The 25226-nt window shown below is 43.9% G+C and overlaps 1 protein-coding gene and 1 pseudogene across 1 annotated transcript in view; both read left to right on the top strand.

Annotated features, from left to right (window-relative positions):
- The first annotated feature begins 2692 nt into the window (after positions 1 to 2692).
- On the top strand, positions 2693 to 3075 carry LOC129689276 (testis-expressed protein 12-like; annotated as a pseudogene).
- A 13313-nt stretch (positions 3076 to 16388) lies between these two features.
- The window catches only part of Niban1 (niban apoptosis regulator 1), a 146116-nt gene continuing 137278 nt past the window's right edge, over positions 16389 to 25226 (top strand). Inside the window, exon 1 of the mRNA XM_055624570.1 lies at positions 16389 to 16581. Coding sequence (XP_055480545.1) covers positions 16527 to 16581 — 55 coding nt within the window. The 5' untranslated portion in view covers positions 16389 to 16526. The remainder of the gene's footprint in view (positions 16582 to 25226) is intronic.

The raw sequence follows: 25226 nt of genomic DNA, 5'->3' as shown, positions 1-25226 counted from the left end.
CCTCTGCTTCAGGTTTCCAAAGTCCTGGAGTTACAAGAATGGACCACGTAGATGCTTAGGAAAGACTTCGCTGTTTACGGGACTATGGAGAGGAGGAGAGCACTACAGTGCAGAGGCTACTCACTCACCGCGTGAGGGACCAGAAGTAGAGAGGACTGTCTCTTTTTCTCCTCCGTCCTGTCTTGGCCCACCTGTTTGGATGGTGCTACACAGACTCAGGGCAACTCTTCCCGTGTAGTCAACCTTCTCTGGAAACATCCTCATGTATGTACCTGGAAGCTTGCTTCACTAATCTCCTATGCATGGCTCAACCTAAAGAAGCAGACATCTGAGGTCAAGCATAGACATGTATGAAACAGTCTACCCCACACCGCAGGTGTTCATGCTTCCCAAAACACGAGACATTTCCAGGATAGCCTTAATATATTGATATATTAAGTCTCAATATATTTGAAAGGATAAAGATAGTTATCATGCAAAATAACCTCTATAACTATGGTTCTCAAACTTCCTACCCCCCCCCCCCCGCAGCCCTTTAATACAGTTCCTCATGTTGTGGTGACCCTCCAACCATAGAATTATTTTTGTTGCTGCTTTATCACTGTAATCTGTAATCCTGCTCTGTTATGAATCGTAATGTATAAACTTGATATGTGGGATATCTGTTATTCGACCCCCATGGGCGTTGCAACCCACAGGTTTAGAAACACTGTTCTATAACTTTTTGTATTTTTGGCTTAAAAAAAATATTTTTATTTATTTATTTATTTATTTATTTATTTATTTATTTATTTATTTATATGGGTGGGAGGTTGGGGGAGGGGAGGTATGCCTCCATGTACATTTTAGTGGTCAGAGGACAACTTTCAAGAATGAAGCAAGGGTTTCCACGCTTGGTGGTAAGTGTCTATATCCCCTGGGCCATCTTGCCGGCCCTGTTCTTGGATGTTTTCATCAAAAGTAGTAAATTCTAAGATCTAGGAGCACAGTGGATGTATTTCCTCACGGCCAAATTATTGTAGGTAGATTCTGTTTAGTGAGAAGCTTAGCTTCTTGTTTTGTAAGTTAATCCTCTGGGAGGGGCGGCATCCACAGTGCTTGCCTGTAGGATCTGAAAGCATTCTGAATGCCTCCTTTTGCTTTGAGATGGGGTCTTGCTATGTAATATGGGCTAGCCTTGAGCTCATGCCTCCAACCCCAGCCTCCTCCATGCTGGTGTTAAGCTTACACCTCTCCATCCACCAGGATGGTTTTTCCTTCTTTCTTTTGAGTGGAGGTTGCACTGATGTCTTTTGAGGTTTCAGAAGCATAAACATCAGCTTAGGAGCAGTCAGAAATAACAGGTATGCGACCCATCTGCCATAACGATTTGGAGGCCTGGGTCCTGTGCGTACAGGATACTGGTTACCTTAGTTCTGACTGCTTACTGCTCTTGAATTCATCTGTGTGGTCCCTCCAGTCTTGGCATCCCCAAGCGAAGCTGCCTTTCTCAACAAACTCATTGCACCTAGTTTTTTACCCAATCAGGGGCTTCTCTCCTTCCATCTGAATGTTCCTCTGTCATGAGGGCTTGATCCTGCCTTTCAGCTTCTCTGTCTTCCCTTGCTTAGGACCAGTTCTCCAAGCGCCTTTCCTATCTGTTCTTCTTTAGACAGGAAAGAAACAAGAGACCATTTATACATACGGGTCCTATACATACACCCTACAGCTCCCTCAACTGCTCAGGCAATGCCCACCAGACCTTCTGATCAGTGTGAATGAAGCTTTCTATCTGCTCCTCAGAGATTTCTAACTCCACAACACCTGAGTGCGCCTTAAACTTCTCTGCCCCTGAAGTTAGCTGCCAGGTCCAGCCTCCCTGTTCATTAGGCTTCCTTCCTTCCTTCTTTCCTTCCTTTTAGATAGACTAATTCCTTGAGTTCTTTTTGAAGTTCCTGAGAACGCTCTAATACCATCACTTCCTTCTCCAGCAAACCCTGTGGCTAGAACTTTGGGTTTCATCTTGATGTATCCACAATTGATATCCTTTTTGCTTCAATTTCCTGATCACAAAAGATACAATGTAGCTTGAAATGGAGTTTAGCTGGTAAAGTGCTTTTCTAGCATGGATGAAGACCTGGGTTCAGTCCCCTAGCACCACACAAAATCAGGTGTGGGGCACAAACCTGTAACAACAGCACCCAGGAGGATCGGAAGTTCAAAGCCATCCTCGTAACAGATTTGAGGCCAGCCTGGGCTACATGCGACCCTGTGTTAAAGCAAAACAAACTAAAAAACAAAATGGCTCAATATATAAAAAGGACTGACATTCTGACACATGCTAGATTTGAAACTTGAAGGCATTGTGATCAGTGAAATAATGTGATAGAAAAGGTGGGGCTGGTAAGATGGCTCAGTGGTTAACAGCATGTATCGTTCCTGCAGAGGACCTGAGTTCTGTTCCTGGCACCCATGTTAGGGAGCTCACACCCACCTATAACTGCAGATCCAGGGGATCTAACACCCTCCTCTTTGCCAGCACCCACACTCAGGCACACATACCCACAGACATACACATAATGAAAATTTAAGTAAAGGGGAGCTGCGCACTTGGCGCCTGCGCAGAGTGGCACGAAGCCTTCACCCTCGCTCCGCTCTGAGGAGGCAGGTCGAGGCCGAATCTCGAATCGCTAGTGGGGCAGGAGTATGATGGCTAAACCACTTTGTAAAACCCGACTCTAGAAACTGCAAGAAGTTAAGAGATATGGAGCGTCAGGTGCCTGATAGTCTACAGGTACCCTCTCCTGAAAATCAGATTCATCTTTCTCTGAGATTTCTGGACTCTTTTATAAAGAGGAAGCCCTGGAGAAGAATAGGAGCGATATGAGTAAGGAAATTAATCTGATGTTGTCTACATATACAAAGATTTCAAGGGAGAGAGCAGCAATAGAGGCATCTTACGTCGACGAGCTAGACGGACTCTCCAAAGAAGCCAAGATTATTGAAAACTCCCTAGTCCAAAAAATAGAGTTCCTGAAGCAGGGGTTTACAGTGATTACTGATACTCTGCACAAGGAAAGTGCCTATACCGGCTGAAAATGCTCCTGTTACTGCTGTGCTGTAATTGCTACAGAAAACATATAACAAACTGTAACTTCTTCTAAATTTAAAAGGGGCTTTAAGGTAGACATTAGTATGAAGTGTGTAATATTTCTTTTGAGGATCAAATGTTTGGCACATTATAGAAAAAAACTGTAAATTAAAAATTATATACATGTTCTTTTCTTCATCCTTCTCTCCTAAATTGCCTAGCCCTGCTTAAACTGAAAGAGGACTCTGCTAATTTGAATATGGCTAACAATATTTGTTTAAATAGCAGATAATTTTGGAGATAGTTTCAAAATGTTTTTTTGGTCAGTATAATAGAAGAACATCAAAACATTAGAAGTAATTTGTTCAGTTTTTCAACATATAATAAAATATAACAATGTGCTGCTGTCATTTAATATTACCATTTGATTATTTTTACTTTTCACCATTGTATTTGACTGATGAAATTTTGGATTAAAATATTTTCTTGTGATAAAGATAAAAACTGGAAGTGACTCTATAAAGATAAAAAAAAAAACTTCAGTAAAGAAGCAAAACTTCAGTAAAGAAACAAAAACGAACACGTTCTATACTCACTTATATAGACCTATAAGATATGACAAACATAATGAAATCTATACACCTAAAAAAGATAATCAAGAGAGCGGACATGGGGTAAGATGATCAATCCTCGTTTAGAAAGACAGATGGGATGTGAATTGAATGTATGACAGGAGTCTACTGAGCGCACCTGAAAGACTCTAACTAGCAGTGTTTTCAAAGCAGATACAAAGACTCATGACCAAACCTTCGGGAGAGTACAGGGAATCATATGAAAGAAGGGGAGTTAGTCTGATGGGGAAAGGATAGGAGCTCCACAAGGACCAAATATATCTGGGCACAGGGTCTTCTCAGAGACTGTCATTCAACCAAGGACCATGTATGGATATAACCTAGAACCTCTGCTCAGATGTAGCCTGTGGTAGCTCAATAACCAATTGGTTTCCCATAGTGAAGAGAAAAAAGACTATTTCTAACAGGAACTCAATGACTGGCTCTTTGATCTCCCCACCCCCCAAGGGAAGAGCAGTCCTGTTAGGCCACAGAGGAGGGCTTTGCAGCCAGTCCTAAAGATACCTGATAAAACAGGATCGGATGAATGGGGAGGAGGTCCCCCCTATCAGTGGACTTGGAAATGGGCAGGGTGGAGATGAGGGAGGGAGGGTGGGATTGGGAGGGAATGAGGGAGCGGGACATGGTTGGGATACAGAGTTAATAAAATGTAACTGATAAGAAAAAAAATTAAATTAAATTAAAAAAAAAGAAAAGAAAACAAAAAAAAAAAAAAAAAAAACGAGAACCATTCCACCTCTGAGCCCAGATGGCAGAATCACAGTGACAGAAAGTAGCCCGGAAGTTACAGCAGCAGTTGAGGAGAGGAAGGAATAGCGGGCTCCTGCTTAGTGAGGACAGGATTTCTGTTTGAGTCACTGGGGGAAAAGAAGAATAGTAACGATGGTCGAAATACGGCGACTCGTACACTTAACAACGCTTAAAACGGTGAATTAGGTAGGGCGTCTATTCTATCACATTCGTCCTGCCTTGACCTTCCCTGTCTTCCTTCGAGCAGCTCCCTCTCATACACACTGCCCCTCCCCCTGGGGACTCTCTTTCAGTTTGCTAATGACTGTCTTCTTGCCCATGCTCTCCTCCAGGCAGCCAGAGTCCCAGGACTGCCAGAGACTGCTTGGCTTCTCTGCCCAGCATGCCGTGCTGGCTCAACAGCTGTAGAGCTTCCTGGCTGGCTCTTCCTCTGAAAGCAGTTTTCCCTTCTGTGAATCACATGCCTTCTGTTTTCTACTAACCACATTCTCAGAGCACATCTCTCCCTTCATTCCCGTTCTGTTCTCCACACAGTAGTCGGTGATTTTTTTTAAAGCGACAACGAAAGGCCAGAGGTGTATTTCAATGGCAGTGATACATTTGTTCAGCATGTCGAAAGCCTTGGCTTGCTCTCCATCGCTGCAAAAACAACAACAAAATACAATGAAATCAAATTATATGGCTCCTCTCCTCAAAATATTTTTTTTTTTCAGACAGGGTTTCCTTGCGTAGCCTTGCCTGTCCTGAACTCCCTTTGTAGACCAGGCTGGCCTCGAACTCACAGAGATCCTCCTGCCTCTGCCTCCCCGAGTGCTGCGATTACAGGCGTGCACCACCGAGGCTGGCTAATAATTTTTATGTGCATTAGTGCATGCATGCCTGTGTGAGGGTGCCAGGTCCCCTATAACTGGAGTTACAGATGGTTGTGAGCTGCCATGTAGGTGCTGGGAATCGAACCCAGGCCCTCCTTAAGAACAGCCAGTGCTTTTAACCACTGAGCCATTTCTCTAGCCACCCCCCCCCCAATATTTTTAATGAACTCGTTTATTTTTAGATGTCTTATAGATCCCAGGGCAGACGACAGCTTGTTAATAGCTGAGAATAATCTTGACCTTCTGGTCCCCTGCCTCCCGCTGCCTCCCCCTTCTCAGGTCTGGGATTATGGGGACCACAGGTGTGCACTACCACACACCTCGAATGTGGTTCTGGGGATTGAGCCAAGGCTTGGTGCATGCTAAGCCAGCATCCACCAACTGAACCGCATCTCCGGCTCTGCCTCAAAACATTCTGTAATAAAAGCTAGCTCCTTTTCCAGACCACAGAAGGTCTGTGTCAGGCTGTGGTATTGCGTCATCTGCCCTCGTTTCTGTTTTGCCCTCTTCATTCAAGCGGAAGCACTTTGGAAGGTTTTCTTTTTGTTAAACATGTCAGACTTTGTTCCCGTCTCACTTCTGCACTCATCCTTGTCATCATTTATGGTGTGTGTGTGTGTTCAAATGCATTGTATTTTGCATGTACATAGGTGCATGTATACACAGGTGTGTGCATGCATGAAGAGGTCGGAAGTCCATATCTGGTGTCTTTCTCCATCTATCCCCACCTTTTTTTTTTTTTTTTTTTTTTTTTTGAGGCAGGGTCTCTCACTGAACCCCAGGTGCCCAATTCCAGAGAATCTCGAAAGCCAGCTTACCTTGGAGATTCTCTGCCTCCTGAGTGCTGGGATGACTGACCAATGGCCACCATGGCTGCTCTGCTCCTACATGGCTCTGGAGATCTGAACCTCGGCACTTCTGTGACAAGAGCTTCAAGCACTGAGCCACCTCCAAGTCCTAGGCTTGTGTTTCAAATGCCTCTCTTCCATATCTATGTACGGTGTCTGCTATCAGTCTCTAGAGCAGCTCCAGGCTGTAGAATCTAGTAAAATCACTTGTCTCTCTTCCATCTCCTCCATCTTCCAGGAGTCCTCAGCCCAGCATTCCGTGTTAGTGTTTTCACAGTTTGCCCAGTTACCTGTTTCTTGTCATTAGCCTATAGGCTCTTTGAAGGCAGGGTTTTGTTCTGTTGTTTCTGTTATCTGAAACAGTGCCCTCCCCCACCTCAAAAGGACTGACTTGTTAGCTCTAGCTTGGTTTTGGGCAGTCACTTCACTTTTTATTTATTTTATTTATTTATTTTTACCCAAGACAGGGTTTCTCTGTGTAGCCCTGGCTGTCCTGGACTCGCTTTGTAGACCAGGCCGGCCTTGAACTCACGAAATCCTCCTGCCTCTCTGCCTCCCCGAGTGCTAGGATTACAGGTGTGCACCACCTCGCCCATCTTACTTCACTTCTTCTTGTCTCGATTTTTTTCAATATTAGGATAACACAGTTTGGGGAAAAGAGAGTGACCATATCTTCCTTCTATCTTGGAATCTGGAGCAACAACAGATAAACAACAAATAAACAACTGGAACAACAAAGTGTTGTATCCAGTCTGAATATAGTGTGAAACAATCACACACTCAGCAAACCTTTACTGAGTGCTGAACAAAGGCCTAGTGTTATTAAGAGTTGCTAAGATAATGGCACATGTGTTTCAGCAGAGAGAACAAGCAAACAGAAACAATGATGCCATTAGCAGCAATGAAACAAGGCAACTTGGGAGGTGGATCTTTCTTGGTCTTTAGCAGGGCTTCTACTAATGCTTATGGAAACTTTCCTTAGCTCTTCCACTCCAGCACCCTCTGAATGAAACTTATTATAGCTCTTATAGCTGTAATCTCCAACAATTCCGGGAGTAAGCTATGTGACTTATATTGCTCTAACTTTATAATACCATGTAAAGCATAGCCATGAAGGCGTCAGAGATTCTACCAGTCTGATTTAGCTCAAACCCTGCCGTGTCTCTCCTTGTGTAATTGTATTGTGACTGAAGCTAAAAGTTACAGTTTTAGAAAGGAGTCAAGTTAGAAAGAGCAAGTTGGAAAGTGTGTGTGTGTGTGTGTGTGTGTGTGTGTGTGTGTGTGTACAGCTCATGATTTGTAGAAGGACTTTGAGTCTCTTGCCAACATTTGAGCCAGCTATCTTTAAATCTAAGCTAGAACTGGTGTATAATGTGGTCGATAATCAATCAAATGTCTTGGATGAAAGAAAATCACTTTCCAAATGGACTATAAAGAATGACAAATCACTAAGAAAAATAAATTGGCCATATACTGTGAGAACTGACCCTTGGTGCCACATGCTGTTAGTCAGTCATAGAAAATGATGTCCACTTATATTTGTTTTAACTAACCATATATAAAGGTACAATACAGTTGTATAGTGATTTTATCTTGCAAATAAGCATCGTTTAAGCCATACATTCATCAAAATGCATGAGAATGGGAAAGAAGAGAGAAATCCACTTCAAACTAGCTTAATCAAAGTAAAACAACAACAAAAGCAAAGAGACCACCAACAACAAACAAAAACTCTGACAGATTTATCATTTTGTAGAACTGGATTGGCTGGGGTGAAACTGATGAGATGCCATCAGGACATTCTTTTCTTTCAACCAGTGGCTCTCCCTCTGGTTGACAAATACCCATTTGGCAGCTCAAGATTCATATCGCACCAGCTTAGCAACCTCAGGGGATGCCAGTCTTCCTTACTAGCAACTGTAACGGGCAAGATTGTGGTTGGCCTGGGTTAGGAAGAGATTACCATGATATCCTTAGGTAAATACTCGGAGTTTACTCATCCATTCTTCCTCTTTTCAAATGCTATTCTGGCAGTGAGCTGGTCTTAGATAAATTTTAAGTGGAAAACAATCTGATTAAATAGAATTCTATTTGATATGATAGTGTTATCATGCGTAGACTAAGAGAAATAAGTGATATGACTACCAAGACAGGAGGAAGAATTTAAAGAGGTGTGGGTGAAGGCAGTTCTAGTCAGGCATATGTAGTCTTGACAACGAGGAATGGCCACATTCTTTCTGCACAGACGTCATAAATATCTGGGCATCTCTTCCCCACCCCTCACACCATGCATCAGTGTGAATGTTCAGAAGTGTTCGGGTGGCATGCTGGGTGAACGTGGTCTACAGGTAGCACTCACTCACTGCTCAGAGAACTTCTGCGCGGTGCCAGCGCTGTAACACCCCGCTCCGCTTCACAGAGCCAGTCCCTCTGAATCCTAAGGGCCCTTGGGGTTCCCCTACCATTGCTTCTTCTAGTTCTCCATTTAATCACATCAGAAACCTGGCAAGCCACGACTGGCACCTGACCAGGAGAATTAATGCGCGGGCGAGTTGTATTATAAGGAGCACGGGAGTCTGTTCCTTACAATTACAATTAATATTAAAATGTATGTTGCGCACAGTGAGTACAAGCTTGCACTATTAAATAATGGACTGGACCTCCGGGAAACGTCCTTCTAGACAGTAATTTATTTGTGAACTGAGAAAAACGTTTGGAGGAAATCCATGGTAGTGTCAAATGACTGTTAAACCGCTCTGGCTGGTTGCAGGCTAGGTTGAAACCTTTATGACAGGGGTTGGAGTTTCTTCTTGCCCCACCCAAGCACAGAGTATCTCCGGAAGCCCGGCAGGTGGCGCTCTCCCCTTTATGCACTAAACTCAACAGCTTTCCCCTCCCTTCCCCCCCAAAGGACAAAACAGGATAGAGCTTGGCCTGCAGTAGAATCTGGCCATCTCTGGCAGCAACATGGCTATAGCTTTCCCAGAGGGATCTGTGCTACTTTTTGTCGCGTTTGAAGATGTATTAGGCACCTTTAAATGTCTCTGGTTCTATAGTCAGCTATCTCTAGCCCTAAGACTATTTACCACCTGAAAAACACGTTGAACGAATGTTCCGTCACTGAAAAAAACAAAACAAAACTGTCTTTTGTTCGTTTGTTTTTGAGACAAGGTTTCACTATGGCTGGCTCAGACCTCACTATGTTGACTAGGTTGGCCTTCAATTCTCAGAGATCCACCTGCCTCTGCCTCCTGAGTGAAGGGTTAAAAGTGTATGCCGCCACTCACCCATTAAAAAAAGGAAAAAAAAAAAGGAAAAAGAAAAACTGATACTGATTTCTTTCTAAAGCCCAGACTTCACATGCTCTGGGAGTGACAGCTGAGTCCCATCTGTAGACTCATCCACAAGAGGCTGGCTCCCTTCTACTTGTATATCCTTTGGAACATATTTTAGTCAGCTTAGCTTTTCAGATTGTATTGTGAAAACAGCTGCATATATATATATATATATATGCATATATATATATGCATATAATATATATATTATATATATATATACATAAAATTAAAATATAGGGCCCGGTGAGATGGTTTAGTGGGTAAGGCACCTGTCATGAAAGCCTGGAGATCTGAGTTCAACCCTTGGGCCCCACATCAAGGCGAAGGCGAGAACCCATTGCGCTAAGCTGTCCACTGACCTCCCAGCAAAGTCTGTGGCAGTAGCGCACATACACACACACCATGGCCGTACTCCAGCGTACACACACACACATGTACACACAATGGTAACAAATAATTTTTAAAGACAGATTTACTTTTTTCCTCCTCCTCCTCCTCCTCCTCCTCCTCCTCCTCCTGCTCCTTTGGTCTTAGAAATTGGCCACATAGGTACTGCAATAAATACATGAAGAGAAAGAACCAACATTGATTAAAAAAAAAAAAAAAAAAGCCAGAGTACCTTTTCATGAATATTATCACTCTAGCTTCAATTAAAGAATGCATGCTATCATGATATGTAAATGCCTTATATATGATATTTAATTTTCATATGCCTTCAGTTTAAAGGTCTGAAATATCAGCCTTTGTAATCTGGAGTTATGCTGTGTGGAAGATCAGTTTCAACACTACAGGTCAGGGTAAACCATGGCAGGTGGCTGTAGAGTCAGCGGCGGGTCAGTGTTGGGCATAGCATATACTTCTTTCTTTTTTAATTGAAAATAAATTATTTTCATACAATACCTTTTAATTTTAGTGTTATCTCCCTCATCTCCTCCTAGATACTCTCCTCCTTCCTATTCATCCAACTATACAACTCGTTTCTCTCTCTTTATTTTATCTATCTATCTACCTATCTATCTATCTATCTATCTACCTACCTATCATTCATTCATTCATTCATTCCAAGAAAGGGTTTCTGTATGTAGCTTTGGCTGTCTTGGACTTGCTTTGTAGACCAGGCTGGCCTTGAATTCACAGAGATCTGCCTGTCTCTGCTTCCCTGAGTGGTAGGATTATAAGTGTGCTCTACCGCACCCGGCGTTTCTTTCCCTTTAGAAACAAACAAGCAAGTAAAATAAATAATAATAATAAACAAAGCAAAACATGAGAAACACATAACACACAGATACACACAAACAGAACCTTTAAAAACACAACATCAGAAACCATAATGGATTGACTGTCTGACTATGGTGAGCTCAATGTTCAAAAGAGAAAATTCAGCAAAAATCCTGGTGAATATGTTTCGCTAAGAAGGTGTCTCATTGGCAGTGTTTCAGCAAGAGGATTAATGTCTTCATACTAACGTCAGGCCTTCCAAATCACAGGAAGGACCATGGATGGCTAGAGAAGCCCAGGGAAAAAGAATTCAAGCCTCTTTGCTAGAAATTTCAAATTCGGACAACAGAATATCATCCTTATTGGGATGTCCAAGTTGATAAATATTGAAAAGACTAATGGCTGATAAAATAATAATAATAATAATAATAAATAAATACTGTGGAAATCTGTAAGGTGACTGAGGCACACATATTGCTGCTGAGTGGCTGAATTAAGCTCCATTTATATAGTGAAACACCACTGAGCTAGATATTGATTTCAGTAGAAATATTCCTGGTAAAATTATGACAGATCAAGCTGGGCATGGTGCCAGAGGCTTATAATCCCAACACTTGGGGAGGCAGAGACAGACGGATCTCTGTGAGTTTGAGGCCAGCCTGGTCTACAAAGAGAGTCCAGGACAGCCAGGGCTACACAGAGAAACCCTGTCTCAAAAGCAAGCAAACAAACAAACAAAAATTATGACTAAGACACCATTTCACTTCGATAAATAACTATCATAAATTATACATGATTATAAATCTTAGCTGCACATACATTTATAATCTGTAAATCTATAAGAGTTTACATGAAGCTAATAATTACATTTAGAGAAATATACTGAGGCTGGCTTGTGACTGGGTGATCTTTATCCTTTCTTTTGATTGTCTATGTCATCTAATGACAGTAAGGAGTTTCAGGAGTGTATCTAAGGTCACCTGTGTTCTGGGTTACCTGAAGTCACAGCTCATCTTTTTAACCTCTGTGCTGATTCTTTTGTCCTAAATCTTGATTTTGTTGCTTTTATAAGTAACCTAGGTTACTTGTTACTGTTGCTAGTCTCATCTGCAAAAATGGTAATAACAATAGTACTTCCTTCAGCGGGCTTGAGAAGATTAAATTGGATCACTGATGTAGCACCTCATGTTCTTAGCAATCATGCAACTACAGAGTTCCAGCTCCAATTTCACCCCGCAGAGCAAGGTACTTGAAGAAATACAAAGAAGCCTATGATTGCCCCCGCTGTGCTAGCAATTAAATATCTGAGAGGCAGAACCCTCTATCTCGAATGGGAACACAGAAAATACAGGGTTCGTGGTTCTATGACATGCAAGGAAGGCTCCAAGCACACAAGCTTTAAGAGCATTAGATATAGTTTGGATGACAATAGCTCGTGCCTTTAGTCACAGTACTTTAACTAAGAGGCAGAGGCAGGAGGATCTCTGAGTTCAAGGCCAGCCTGGTCTACAGAGTGAGCTCCAGTGAGGCCAGGGCTACACAGAGAAACCCTGTCACAAAAAACAAAACAAAACAAAACAAAACACCCAACCAACCAACCAACCAAGAGTATTAAATATGTATTAAATTTTTCTCTTTAAAAAGATAATCTTAGTGAATGAATTTTATGGCATATGACTTATATCTTAATGAATATGTGAATCATTTTGGGTTGTGATTCTGATCAAGAACATTTCAGTTTGGGGGCCCTTAATCCCAGCACTTAAAAGGCAAAGGCAGGTGAATCTCTGAGTTCAAGGCTAGCCTAGTCTACAGAGTAAGTTCCGGGTCAGCCAAGACTACACAGAGGAACCGTTTCTACCCACACCCCACCAAACCAAAAACCAAAAACCAAACAAAAGCCCCGAATATTTCAAAGCAAAATATGTTGATGTAGGCAGAAACTAACATTACACAGGAGATTTCTAAATAGCTGGTTTGAATTGTATGAATTGGGCTCATAAAGTTATTGACTTGCTTGGAGACTCATTTTGGAGTGTAATTAATAAAACAATGCTCACAAGGATTTGCAAATATTAAATACTATTGCTGCAATTTAGAAAAAAAAAAAGAATTCAGGGGGCCAGTTAGCTGGTTTAGTGGGTAAGGGTGCCAAGCCGGATGACCTGAGTCCAGTTCCTCGGGTCACATGGTAGATCAGGAAAGAACTAACTCTGGCGAGTCATCTGTGCTCCACATGACTGCTGTGTTGTATGTGCTCTCCTCCGGAAATAAATAAGTGTAAAAAGATTAAAAGAATGGAACTCCTTCTCTTTTTTTCCTTCTAAACTATTGAGAGAAAAATCTTTGGTTTTTGGGCCCGTGGAGGGGGGAAACATCTGTTCCTTTCTTGACGTAGCATGAGTGATTTGAAGGGTCAACTAAAAGTCTAGAAACTTCCTTCATTTCCAGTCTTTCTCCCGCTGATAATAACCCCAGTGGCCAGCACTGTACCCTTACTATGCTCCTTGAAATACATTAACTGCTCCAAGACCCGGGGAAACTTGATTTTTGACAATGGTCCATAATAACTGATGAAGAAACCCACATAAGGACATTCCCCACATGTCCGTGTATTGAAACCTTAGCTGCTAGGTCTAAAATAGTGGTGGACCTGTTAGGAAGTGGGGTCCAGTGAAGGGAAGTTCGGCCATTGGAAGTGTGCTCTTGAAGGAGGTTCTAGCATCCTCCTCCTACTCCCCATTCCCAGCTGTTGTGAGAAGACCAGAGACCCTGCTACATGTTTCTGTTATACATACAGTGTTGAGCCAGGTTCCTGGTCTACGCTAGCATCAAGGAAGCAGGGCAGGAGGGTTGTGGGTTCCAGGACAGCTGGGTTACATAACAGAACTTTGTCTCAAAAAAACAAGGGGTGGGGTGGGGTAAGGAAAAGAAAAAAACCAAATAAATAGATACAAACAAAAAACAGAACCACTTCACGATCTATTGTGCTGATACGAGCTTGAAGGCAATGTGCCCACCCAGCTTTGATCAGAACCTCTGAACTGTGGGCCAAATAAACTCTAATTCCTTTAAGCCGATTATCCTCAGTGTTTTTTTTTGTTTGTTTGTTTGTTTTTGTTTTTTCTCACAGTGAGGAAAACCAGCTGATCCCACAGGGGAGTCAGGCAACCTGACTGGGTCACATGACAGCCAGCATCTCGAAGCTGAATTTGCCAGGTTATAAACGTGTTCATTCTACTCCACACAGATATTTCCACACGTCGATGCTCAAAAGAGGGAAGATTGATAAATTAGAATAATCACTTGTTTCTCAAACTCGAACTATGCTAGGAGTGACAGACTAAAATTACTTTTGGCAGGAGACCCAAATCTGTTTTCCTCAACAACAGGAACAGAAATTATGAGGTGCAATTAGATCAAGTTATGAAATGGAAGAAATTAGTACTACTCAGAAAAAAACAAAACAAAACAAAACATACTACAAGAGCCAGACAGGCATTAGTAAAAGATTTTATTTTATGTATATAGGTGTTTTGTCTACAGGTCTGTCTGTCTACCACATGCAGGAGGTGCCAGAGGAGGGCAGAAGAAAGCATTGGGTTCCCTGGAACTGGAGTTATAAATGGGTGTGAGCTGTCATGAGGAGGCTGAGAATTGAACCTGGGTCCTCTGCCCCAGTAACCAGTGTGTTCTTACTTCTGACATCTCTTCAGCCCCAGCAGCAATAATTCTGACAGAAGAGTCGAACACTGAGTGGTTTAAATCATTGAGCGGTTACCCAGAAACACTCTATACTCACTGAGCCCACAGCTTTCACTGAGGGAAAGTGTTTGTTGGTTGTTGTTGCCGTTGTTTTGAGACAGGGTTTTTTCTGAGAAGCCCTGGCCGCCCTGGAACTCATTCCGCAAACTAAGAGATCCTCTGCCTCTGCAAGATTAAAGGTGTGCACCACCGCTGCCTGGCCCTTTAAACCTTTTGTTTCATCCATTTACTTATTCAGTGGCTAGGTATTGAGCACCCACTGTATGCCAGGCACCAGTATAGGCATTTGGGATGCATCAATGAGGAGAACAGAGAGAAAGAAGGGGTGGGGAGGGAGAGAGGGGGAGGAATGTAAGGATGGGAAGACAGAGAGTGAGGGGAGGAAGAACAAGAAAACAAATATTAAAAACAAACAAACAAACAAAATAAAAAAATCCCAGGAGAACAGCAGCATCAACAACAGAGAATGCCTCACCCTCACCCTACAAAGCTCTTACCTCAGTGTTCCAGTGGAGAAACACAGACAACTGAACAAGTAGAGGCAGGATTATATGTTAAGAATAGAAACAGAAAAACAAGGAGAAAAGAGATATGGCTGATGTTTAGGGAGGGCTCAAGAGAAGACTCTGAGATACTAGCTTTTCTTTCTTTCTGTTTTGTTTCCCCCCCCCCCCCTCCTTTTTTGATACAGGGTTTCCTGCAGCCCAGGCTGGCCTCCAACTCCCAGAGTGCTGGAATTACAGGCTTGCACCCGTGCTTTGTTTGTGAGGTGCAGAGACTCAGACCCGGTGCTTCCAGAGTGCTCTGCCAGCACTCTGCTCACTAGCCCTGAGATCTTAGCGTTTAAGGGTTGACTTGAATGGACTGAGGCATCCAGAGCCTAACACAAGTGGTTCTCCTTGGCACCTCCCACACACAGTGTGAGAGGGGCTGGAAGCTGGCAAGCAAGGACAAAAATGCTGGTAGTTGAGATAGGAGAGGAGGCCCCCGCCCTACCCCCCGAGGCTACAATAGACCCTTGGCTTTTTTCTTTGAAGCAAGGAGACCAATTAGGCTGTTGTAATGCTCTGCGTGAGAAATGAGGGCGGCGGAGGATGGAAGAATTCGCTGGACATTGGACATATTTTGAAATTAGACTTGACAGGCCTTCCTGATGAACTGATATGCAGGGTGCGCGGGGCCGTGAGAAATACTCGTGTGAAAGTCCTGGTGAACTACCTTTAGAAGCAGGTACGGAGGGCCCTTGTGGTACCCTTCAGGTGTGGTTAAGTTATGACTCTTCTGCCCAGGCTGACGGTGCCTGAGGCTGCCAAGCTGCAGACCGTTGTGGGGAAGGGACCAATGTCCTTTCCTATTGGCCATTTCCCAGACAGTAAGAAGACTTGAACCTCAAGGACAGACTTCCTTGAGTCTTAGGCAGATTCAGGGTTTGGGGGAATATGGGACCTAGCCGAGGTATTTTCTAGGCTTTATTTTTCACCACCCCCACCCCTGCTTTCGCTTTCCCATCAGTCTCCCCCACCCCCATAGTTCCCCTTCCCAGCAAGGGGATTGCCTGGGGGTGGGGTGGGGTGGGGTGGGGTGGGAGAGGTGGCTTTGCAGACAGATGGATAGAGAACAGGAAGGCAATCAGGCCCCTGACCTCCACCAGGTGGGATAGCTTCCTGCGGGCAGACAGTCACCTGGAAGTGGTCCACTCTCTCCACTCCCTTCAGGATGGTGTCTGGGCTGTTCCCAAACCGGTGAAAAGTCAGCCCGGAGAAGGAGGGAAGTCCTTTCACCTCGGACAGTCCCTGGAGTTCCTTGGACAGCCCCCAGGGCTCAACAGCCCAGCAGGGGCGGGAAGACAGCCCCTGGTCCAGCCCACACATCTTCCGAGGGCGCGGACCTGGAGGAGGCGCCCGGGCGGGCGGGCGACGCCTCTCGAGGAAGTTGGCCCTTTAATTACGGAGCCAGTTCCCCGTCGCGGCCACCTTCAGCGGCGAGCGGCAGGCGCGCAGTCGGTGTGTCCAGTCCTCTGCCTCCGGTGCAGCATGGGCGGCTCGGCCTCCAGCCAGCTGGACGAGGGCAAGTGCGCCTACATCCGAGGTACGGCCGCCAGGGCTGCAGGGTGGCGCAAAGCCGGGGCGAGCCTGGTCACCTGCTCACCGGTCCCCCGAGGGGGCGAGGGCTACTAGCTGGTGCCACCCGCGAGCGTTGGGTCCCTAGATACGCACTCGCCTCCTGGAGCCCGCGTCCTATTTCACGCACCCACGCGGCTCGGGTGGGGTGGGGACGAGGAATGGGATGATGCGGGACGCGTGGGAGAGGCAGGTACTCTCTGGGTGGCTGGAGAGGGCTCTGGCGTTATCTTCCCTCCCCACCCCCCAACGCGCGCGCCCCTCTCGCCCCTGGATTGGTTCTTTCCCTGCTGGGAATCATCTCGTATCTTGAAGTCCTTGGCTCTGAGTGGTTTCTAAAAGTGGCTGCCGTGGTTGTTGGGGATATCCCCTCGAGTTTAGAGGTTTCCTTGGGTGGGTGGGTGGGGATTCCCGGGCTATCAGAATTCCCCTCCGGGTGACCTTGGCCTGGTTTTGTAAAGTGCAGCGCAGGCCACACCTTCCCCTGAACTTCACACCAGTTGCCGGCAGATGAAGTCTTTACCTTTTCAGGTTGGACGGTTCCCTTCCTGCCCAGAGAGAGAGGGAAACAGAAGGGGAAGCTTGGCGTGTTTTGCAATGGTAGTAGTTGGGGAGAAGCTCTTCCTTTCAGGAGATTCTTGAGATACGGAGTGACTCAGTAGAGAGAGACAGGCAGAAGAAACCAAACCCGAACGAATGCAGGAAGTCCTGCCTCCTCATCTTCGGTGTATTTGGCTCTTACCCCACGCACCCCAATCTTGCCCTCAGCCACTGACATTCGTCCATCTTGCCTTTTAGTATGTTCCATTCCCAGCTTCCCAAGTAACTTTAAAAGTATGTATTAAGCTCCACATTTTACCGAAACTCTTTAAAAGAAACAGCGAAGTTTTTCTGGACGTTGAGGTTATGCCTAAACGGAGAGCACTTATTAATTTCTTTATTCCATATTTGTTCTCAGTCAGAGGTTTTCGGAACATTTTTAAAGGATACCATATGAAGGGACGTTAAGGGCAGGGGCTGTAATTGATTTTCCAGATTCTTGCTTCTGACAAGGTCAGGACGTAAAACTCAATCACTCGGCTCTCTGTGGGGGACTCAGCCTTCTGTGAAAAGAAGAAAAGATGGATGTTTTATTTAGCTAAGACTAAGCCCGCCTTACTATTAGAAATTCTACTATTTGTTGTTTTCCCCAATGCAGCCCTCAGAGATGTCACAGAACACTAACAAGGCGCTTGCGTTTGCCCATGAGCAAAACTGTGCTTAGGAGTTCAGAAGATGTTTCACTGCATAAGGGAGAGGGGCCTCAAGTTGATGGGTACGGAGCCACAGGTATCAGGACCCCTGGCAAGGTGGGAGATGAGCTCACTTACACACCAGGTTCACATACCTCAAGGTCATGGTGCAAGTATACTCAAAAAAGAAAAAATGTTACCCTCTTTATTCTGAAATAACTATTACACATACAAAATCACTGTGACACCCATGCAAGGAACATTATTTATTTAAGTTAGTAAAACTGCAGACATTACATCTTCTAGCCTTGGCCAGTTTTCTCTCTTGTTTCTATATTTGGAAGAAGGCTTTCCCGGGGTGTGTAGTAGGGAGGGAAGAAAAGAGTTAAAGTACCTCCAGGGAAAATGAGCCTCCGATTCACGTGACAGCACCAATCTCGCCAGAAGGGAAAAGAGCCTTGGAAAAATGCTCAGTGCTGGGAATTGTTCCTGCATGAGCAAATGAAGATCACGGGGCTCTGATTTCCCGGTGGTTTTGAAGCTTCAGGTCCCTGAATAAAACCATAACCCTGCATTTATCCCTTTGCCCATCCTTTAGCCCATAAATATCTCCAAGCTTTGATTTAATTGTAAGTAAACCAATTGGAGGTTTGAAGGTCGGGTTTAAATACAGTTTTATGATCTGCTCACCATGAAGTAGCCGCAGTGAAACATGGATTTGAAAGCTGCTGCCAAGGCAATGACTTTCTTTGGTCTTTATATGCTTTGCCACAGCACGGAATAACTGGTCCATAAATTTTAAGCCAAACTAACTTTGTGTCTGTTTGAAGCAGCTCTGCTTCTAGAATGCTAATGTTCTCACCATGCTTACTTTAAGGCCAGTCACTTAGCAAGTACCATTTGGATTGTGTGCCTCCAAACTCTGTGCCTCAAGACTTTGTTTGTTAGAATTTAGTCATTCTTCAGGTACAGCCATGCCAGGTGTGCTAAGGAATTATTTCATTGCCTAATGTGTCAGTTTTGAAGATTACCAACACCTTCATGTTTCCTAACAGGGATTAATTTTAGGATGGCGTAGAGGACTTCTAGTACCTTCCCGTGATGAGACATTTTTAATCCTAAGCAGTGCAGAGAGTGACTTGTAGGTATGATGTCACTCAGTAGCTTTTAGTGATTTATTTTACTTTTTGTGTAGAAGTATTTTATTTTCCTTTAATCAGGAATGAGGCTCATTCAGTCTGGGCATCAGTGATCAGCTTAAGATATTTTTTCTCTTTTTATACCGTTAAAATTATTAATTCGTTATGCCATTAAATTACTTATTACTATTATTGTGTGTACGATGTGTGAGGCGTGCCAATACATGCATGCAGAGGTCAGAGCTGCATAGAGCCGATCCTCTCCTTTCACCTCTACGGGCTTCCTGGTGAACTCAGATCACCAGGCTTACAAGGACAGCTGCTTTACCCACTGAGACATCTTGCTAGCCCTTTTTGGGCCATTTATTTAAAACAAAACAAAAAAAACAAAAAACAAAAAACAAAACAAAAAATTGACATTGTTAAAACTTTAGATCAGTGGTTCTCCAACCTGTGAGTCATGAACCCTTGGAGAGTTGTATATCAGATATCTGGCATATCAGATATTTATATTATGATTAATAACAGTAGCAAAAATGCAGTTATGAAGCGAATAATTTCATGGTTGGGGGTCACCACAACATGATGGGCTGTATTGAAGGGTAAAAGCATCAGGAAGGTTGAAACAATAACCTTATTCCCTTTAAAAATCAACAACTGAGGGTTGATGACTTAGCTTAGTGGGTAAAGGCACTCCTCGAGACCCTGATTTGGATCCTTAGAATCCTTCCATTGAAGGGAAGAACTGACTTCCACAAGTTATCCCCTAAACTTTACCCTGTGGTACACATACTCTCCCCACAAACAAACAAATAAATGTAATATAAAAGTTAAAAGAAGGCCTGGCGAAATGGCTCATCAGATAAACTCACTTACTGCAAAACCTGAAGACCTGAGTTCAGTTCCTAGGATTCACGTGGTGGAAGGGGAAAGCCAGCTCGCATAGAACGTCCCTCAGCCATTACCCTCACTTTGACATTATACTGCCACCTCTACAAAGAATAAGTAAATGTAGAAAATTTAAAATACTATTGAATTTTTAAAGAATACAAAAGAGATCAAATCAGACCTCCCTCACATAAGATGTCTTTACAGGAGTGTGAGAGTTATGGAAAAAAATACCCAAACAAACAGTGCAGCAGCCGAGAACTGTGTGACACAGCCCCTGCATGGGTTTGGTGGGCACACATGGGCCTGCTACCAGGAAGTAGTTAAGGAAACTGTTGCTGACCTACTTAGGGCCTGTGAGACGGCTCAGTGATGACCTGAGTGGGGGAAAGAGTGAAGCAGGTGCTTAAGGGCACTGCTCTTCTGTTGTGGATGGTGATGAGCACTGGACACAGGTGATGCCAGCCCTCAGGAGGTAATGGCAGGAGCGTCAGGAAAGCCAGTTTGGGCTGTGCGAGGAGGGGCATGGAGGGAAGGAGGGAGAGAGAGAGAGAGAGAGACCTTTTCCTGAACTCACTGTTACACGGTCAGTGGCAGCCGGAGAAGGGCTCAGTGACTTCCTTTGAAATATTCATCGATGAGTTGATGCCTTTAATGAGCTTCAGGTTCATTTTTAGGATTTATGTGCATGACTGCGTACCTTTGTGGGTTTCTGAGTATCATGTTTCTGTGGGGGCCCCTGGAGGCCAGCAGAGAGCAGTAACTCATCCCAGAATCATGAGTCACCTGGTTAGGGTGCTGGGAACTGAGCCCAGGGCCTCTGCATGAGCAGTGTACTGTTTTGTTTTGTTTTTGATTACGTATTTTTACTTATTTTGTGTGAATGTGTGGGAGGAGGGTGTGCATTACCATGGTGCATAGGTGGAGGTCACAGGACAACTTGTAGGATTCATCCTCCCCTTCCAGCAATGTACTCTTAACTACTGAGCCAGCTCCCCAACTCCGAGTTTTAGTTTAAAACATTTTTTTTCCTCAGGACGATGCTCTCATATTTTTTGTGAAGGGCTGACTTAGGTGACAATGTTGGAAATTTAAGCTGGAGTGAAGCTCACGTGGGCAGAGGAGGGGTGAGCAGCTCCTGTTGGGGGTTGGTCTGGTTCTATGTATACAAATGCGAAATGCTGTCCTCCAAGATCTGGCTGCAGTCCAGGCAAGTACGTTTTCACAAATGCAGAAAGATGCTGTGTGAACTTTACTCCCCGATATTACTGATTGGTTAATAAAGAGGTTGGACTGCCTGTAATTGGGCAGAAGAGAAATAGGCAGAGCTTCAGTTCCTGAGCTTGGGTCTCAGGTAGGGACCATGAGGCATGGAGGAAGGAAGGAGAGAGGAGAAAGAAAAAAGATGTAGAGAGAGGGCATAGCTTGATGGAGCAGATCCAGCTCAGATAGGGTGAAGATTGGCAAGTAACTTGGGGAGTGCAGCTGAGAGGTAGCCAGACTACCTTAGGAATTATTTTAAATTGTACTGCCCAGATATTGTGTGTAAGGCTTGCTGAAATAATCAGTAGGTCTCTGTCTCAATTACTGGGGAACTAGCTGGGTAATAGAAAAGCCCTATAGAATTTAATAAATATTCAGCAACAGGCTCCTTCTTGAGGTCTGTCCAAGCTGCATGTTCAGGACCTGTGTTCACATTTGTGAGAGATGGGCATCTGAACAGGTCTGACTTATCTAGGTAATTGTGGCAGTGTGCCCTCAGAGTCCAATTTTCTGACTAGTAGTTGCATTATCTTTAATGAGATGATTAGGATATAGATTATGGCAGATGCTGTCAGAAGCCAATTCAACATCCCTTCCCTGTTCTGCTTCCTAAAAGATCCCCTCATTTGTTCAAGTATTTAAATTTCTCAGTGTAGCGCTTTTTGGAGAGACTAGTGCAAATTCTAGACCCCAAAGCTTGGGTGAGATTGTTTTGTGCCCATCACCGTGGTAGGTTTTTCTAGCCAGTGATTATGTTAGAGGTGAGATGATGATGTAGCCTAGCCAGGGATGCCAGAGGGGAAGTGTTCTGGCTTCTAGGAGGGTCTTCACTCAGGTGGTAAAGTGCTTGCTGTTCAGTCAGGAGGACCTGACTTTGACCTATGGCATCCATGTAAAGAGATGGGTGTTAGAGTACACACCTGTTACTTCCCGTGGCTTGTTGTCCAGTCTAGCTAAATCTATGAGCTCCAGGTTCCGTGAGAGACCCCATCTCAAACAAACAAACAAACAAACAAACAAATAACATTGAAAGTAATTAAAAAATAGCACCCAACATTGACCTCTGACCTCCACATGAGCACACACACACACACACACACACACGTGTGTACTCACACATACATTAACACACAGGGGATGTGTATATACAAAGGGAGAGAAGGCTGGACCAAGTTCCTATAATCCTTGTACTAGAGAGGCAGGTTTCAGGCCTGCCAGGGAAAAAAATGGGGAGACCTTCTCTCAAAATTAATAAAAATGAAAACAAAGTAAAAAACTAAAACCAAAATAAAATTAAAAGGAGACAGGGAGAATGTTGCCTTCCCGTTTAAATTTCATTGCACTTGGCATTGAGCTACAATGCTGAAGGAGGCTTGGCGAAAAGGCAGGACCCTGTGAAATTGCTAACAGCCTGCTTGAACTTGGCCTGGGTACCTCTTGTGTGAGGTGCTAATTCCTCTTTGAGTTGGTGTAGTAAAGGTTGCTGGCATTCTTCAATCCCAGTATCTGGGAGGTGGAGACAGGAGAAATTGGAGTTCAAAGCCATGTTTTTAGGTTATATAGGAAATTTGAGGCCACCCTGGGCTGCATGAGTGTTATGTGACACTAGTCCTGGGGAGATATCAACAAATATCTATTCACCCAGGATAGGGAAGTAACGACGGACCAATGTGTGGATTCCACCAAAGTCCAGCTTGGTCAACCACAAGTTGTATTGGGTTACTTTTAGGAATATGGGTGAGGGATTACTTATAGGAGCAGAAATGACTCCAAGACAGCTGCATCACCAAAGCCCACCCCAGCATGGGTGACAGCTCACAAAATCAGGCAATGTGGGGTACACTGAGCAACCTGCAGGTTGGAGAATGTCCTTTTTCAGGTGACTGAGGCTCTAGTCAGCCTGGCAGGTCTTTGTTTCCTCTCGGCAGCTGAGGTAGCCCATGCCTCTTCCAGGCTGCTGGACTTGTCTAACAGAGTCTTCTTTGCAGCTTGGCTTGTCTGAGAGTGATGCTCAGCAGTCTTATATACTCTGGGTGAGGGAGGGGTCTACTGAATCTCGTCATTTTCAGGGATTTCCTGACGCCATCTTGAGTTGTTTGCTTCCTGTCTTAAGGTGCTTGCCTGCGGGGTGGTGTACTTTAACTCTCAGTGGTTCTGAACCTGTGGGTTGTGACCCCTTTGAGGGTCAAACAAGGGTCACCTTGTTTCCACAGGGTCACCTAAGAATGCCAGAAAACACATATATTTACATTATGATTCATAACAGTAGCAATATTACAGTTATGAAGTATCAACAAAAATGATTTTATGGTTGGGGGTCACTACAACATGAGGAACTGTATTAAAGGGTCACAGCATTAGGACAGTTGAGAACCAGTGCCCTAGGACATTCTGTTGTTTTACCTCTTTCTAAAAACCCTGTTCTAAAATATCCTGTTGTTTAACTCTCCCTTTAATATCCTATGTCTTAAGAAGTTTCCCTCCAAGATGGAAGGTTTTAGCCTTGAGGAAATTGTTACTCAATAGTAAGACCTGGTCTCAAAAAACCAGCCAGAGAGTGAAAAATATTGCTGGTAACCTCCTAATAGCACTTTTCCTCCTCTCTTCAATAATGGAACATACAGTTTTTTGTTTTGTTTTGGTTTATGGTTTTTCGAGACAGGGTTTTTTTGTGCAGTCCTGGCTGTCCTGGAACTCACACTGTGGACCAGGCTGGGCTCGAACTCAAAGATCCACCTGCCTCTGCTTCCAGAGTGCTGGGATTAAAGGCGTGTGTCACCATGCCCTGTGAAACATACAGTTTTATAAGTGTCCACATGAACATAATAAAGATATTCCCAATCTCCTTTGCATCATGATGGAGATGGGCAACTGACTTTTGGTTGAGTGAGGGAATATAAGTAAAAGTCTTGCAACCTCTTTCAAGAAAGTTACCCGTCCAGAGGTCAAAGTGGACAGAAATGCTGTTTCTTGTCATATCCTTGGCTGGATATGAACTTGTCTAGATCTGCCATTTTTGGGCAATGACATATCCTTTTAAGGAGTTTATACAGAGCGTTGTTGAGGGACAAAAGCAGCTGTGGAATTTGCATAAGTACTACCTCCATAAGACTCCTGGGACTACTTTTCTTTGGATCTTCCCCCCCCCCTTTGGATCTTAATAAGAGAGAAATCAACTGTGTCTTATTTAAGCCAGTGTTATCTACGGAATTGCTATTGTACACAGAAGCCTTATTCTAACTAATATAATTGTATTCTGTTATCTGTGGCCCAAAGTGTCTCAGACAAGACAATACATATTGGGTCTTCTTTAAGACAAATTGTTCCAAAGACAGTAGGAAATGATAATGATTGTGCTGCTAGCATTAACCTTAGGTCCTCCTGCCTCTGCCTCCTGAGTTTTGGGATTAACAGCATGCACCACCAGCACTCAGGCGCACTAACCTCTGAGCCGCCTCTCTTCCCAGGCAGGAACAGCCTCTTTCTAAGAAGTGGGGAATTGCAGCTCCCAGAAAAGAATAGAGAGATGGAACACAAAGAAGGGAGGGCTCAGTGTAAATTTATTCTGCTCAAAAAAATACCTTAAAAATTCCCAAAGTATTGGTGAAGTGAGTACAAGTAGCATTAATTAAAGAAGACTTGAAAGAATGTCAATAATTATGTTCTGCTTCTACCCATTTTTACAAGTGGAAACCAAGACATTAGGAATGAAAAGATAATCTTTAAGGAACCTTAAGTCTAATATACAAAATCAGAAAAGATTCTGTGACTTGAGAAGGGTTTTATTTTTTATTTCATAAAAAATTATGTAAAGATAGATTGAGATAAATGAACGTTTTGTTTTTTACTTTGGATGAATCCTAATATGTGCCTTGAACTATGATGCTTAATCAGGACTTGATTTTTGCTGGTGAGATATCCTCAGCAGATAAAGGCACCTGCCACCAAGCTTGATGACATGAATTCAATCCCCAGGACCCATAGGGTAGAAAGAGAGAACTCCTCAAATTGTCTTCTGACTTTCACAGCTGTGCTGTACCAAGTACACACACACACACACACACACACACACACACACACACACACACACA

The sequence above is a fragment of the Psammomys obesus genome, unplaced genomic scaffold, assembly GCF_907164565.1.
Source record: "Psammomys obesus unplaced genomic scaffold, mPsaObe1.curated_primary_1811, whole genome shotgun sequence".
In the NCBI taxonomy this organism is placed as follows: domain Eukaryota; kingdom Metazoa; phylum Chordata; class Mammalia; order Rodentia; family Muridae; genus Psammomys; species Psammomys obesus.
Note: the sequence above shows the minus strand (reverse complement) of the source record. Positions and strands in the feature narration are given on the sequence as shown.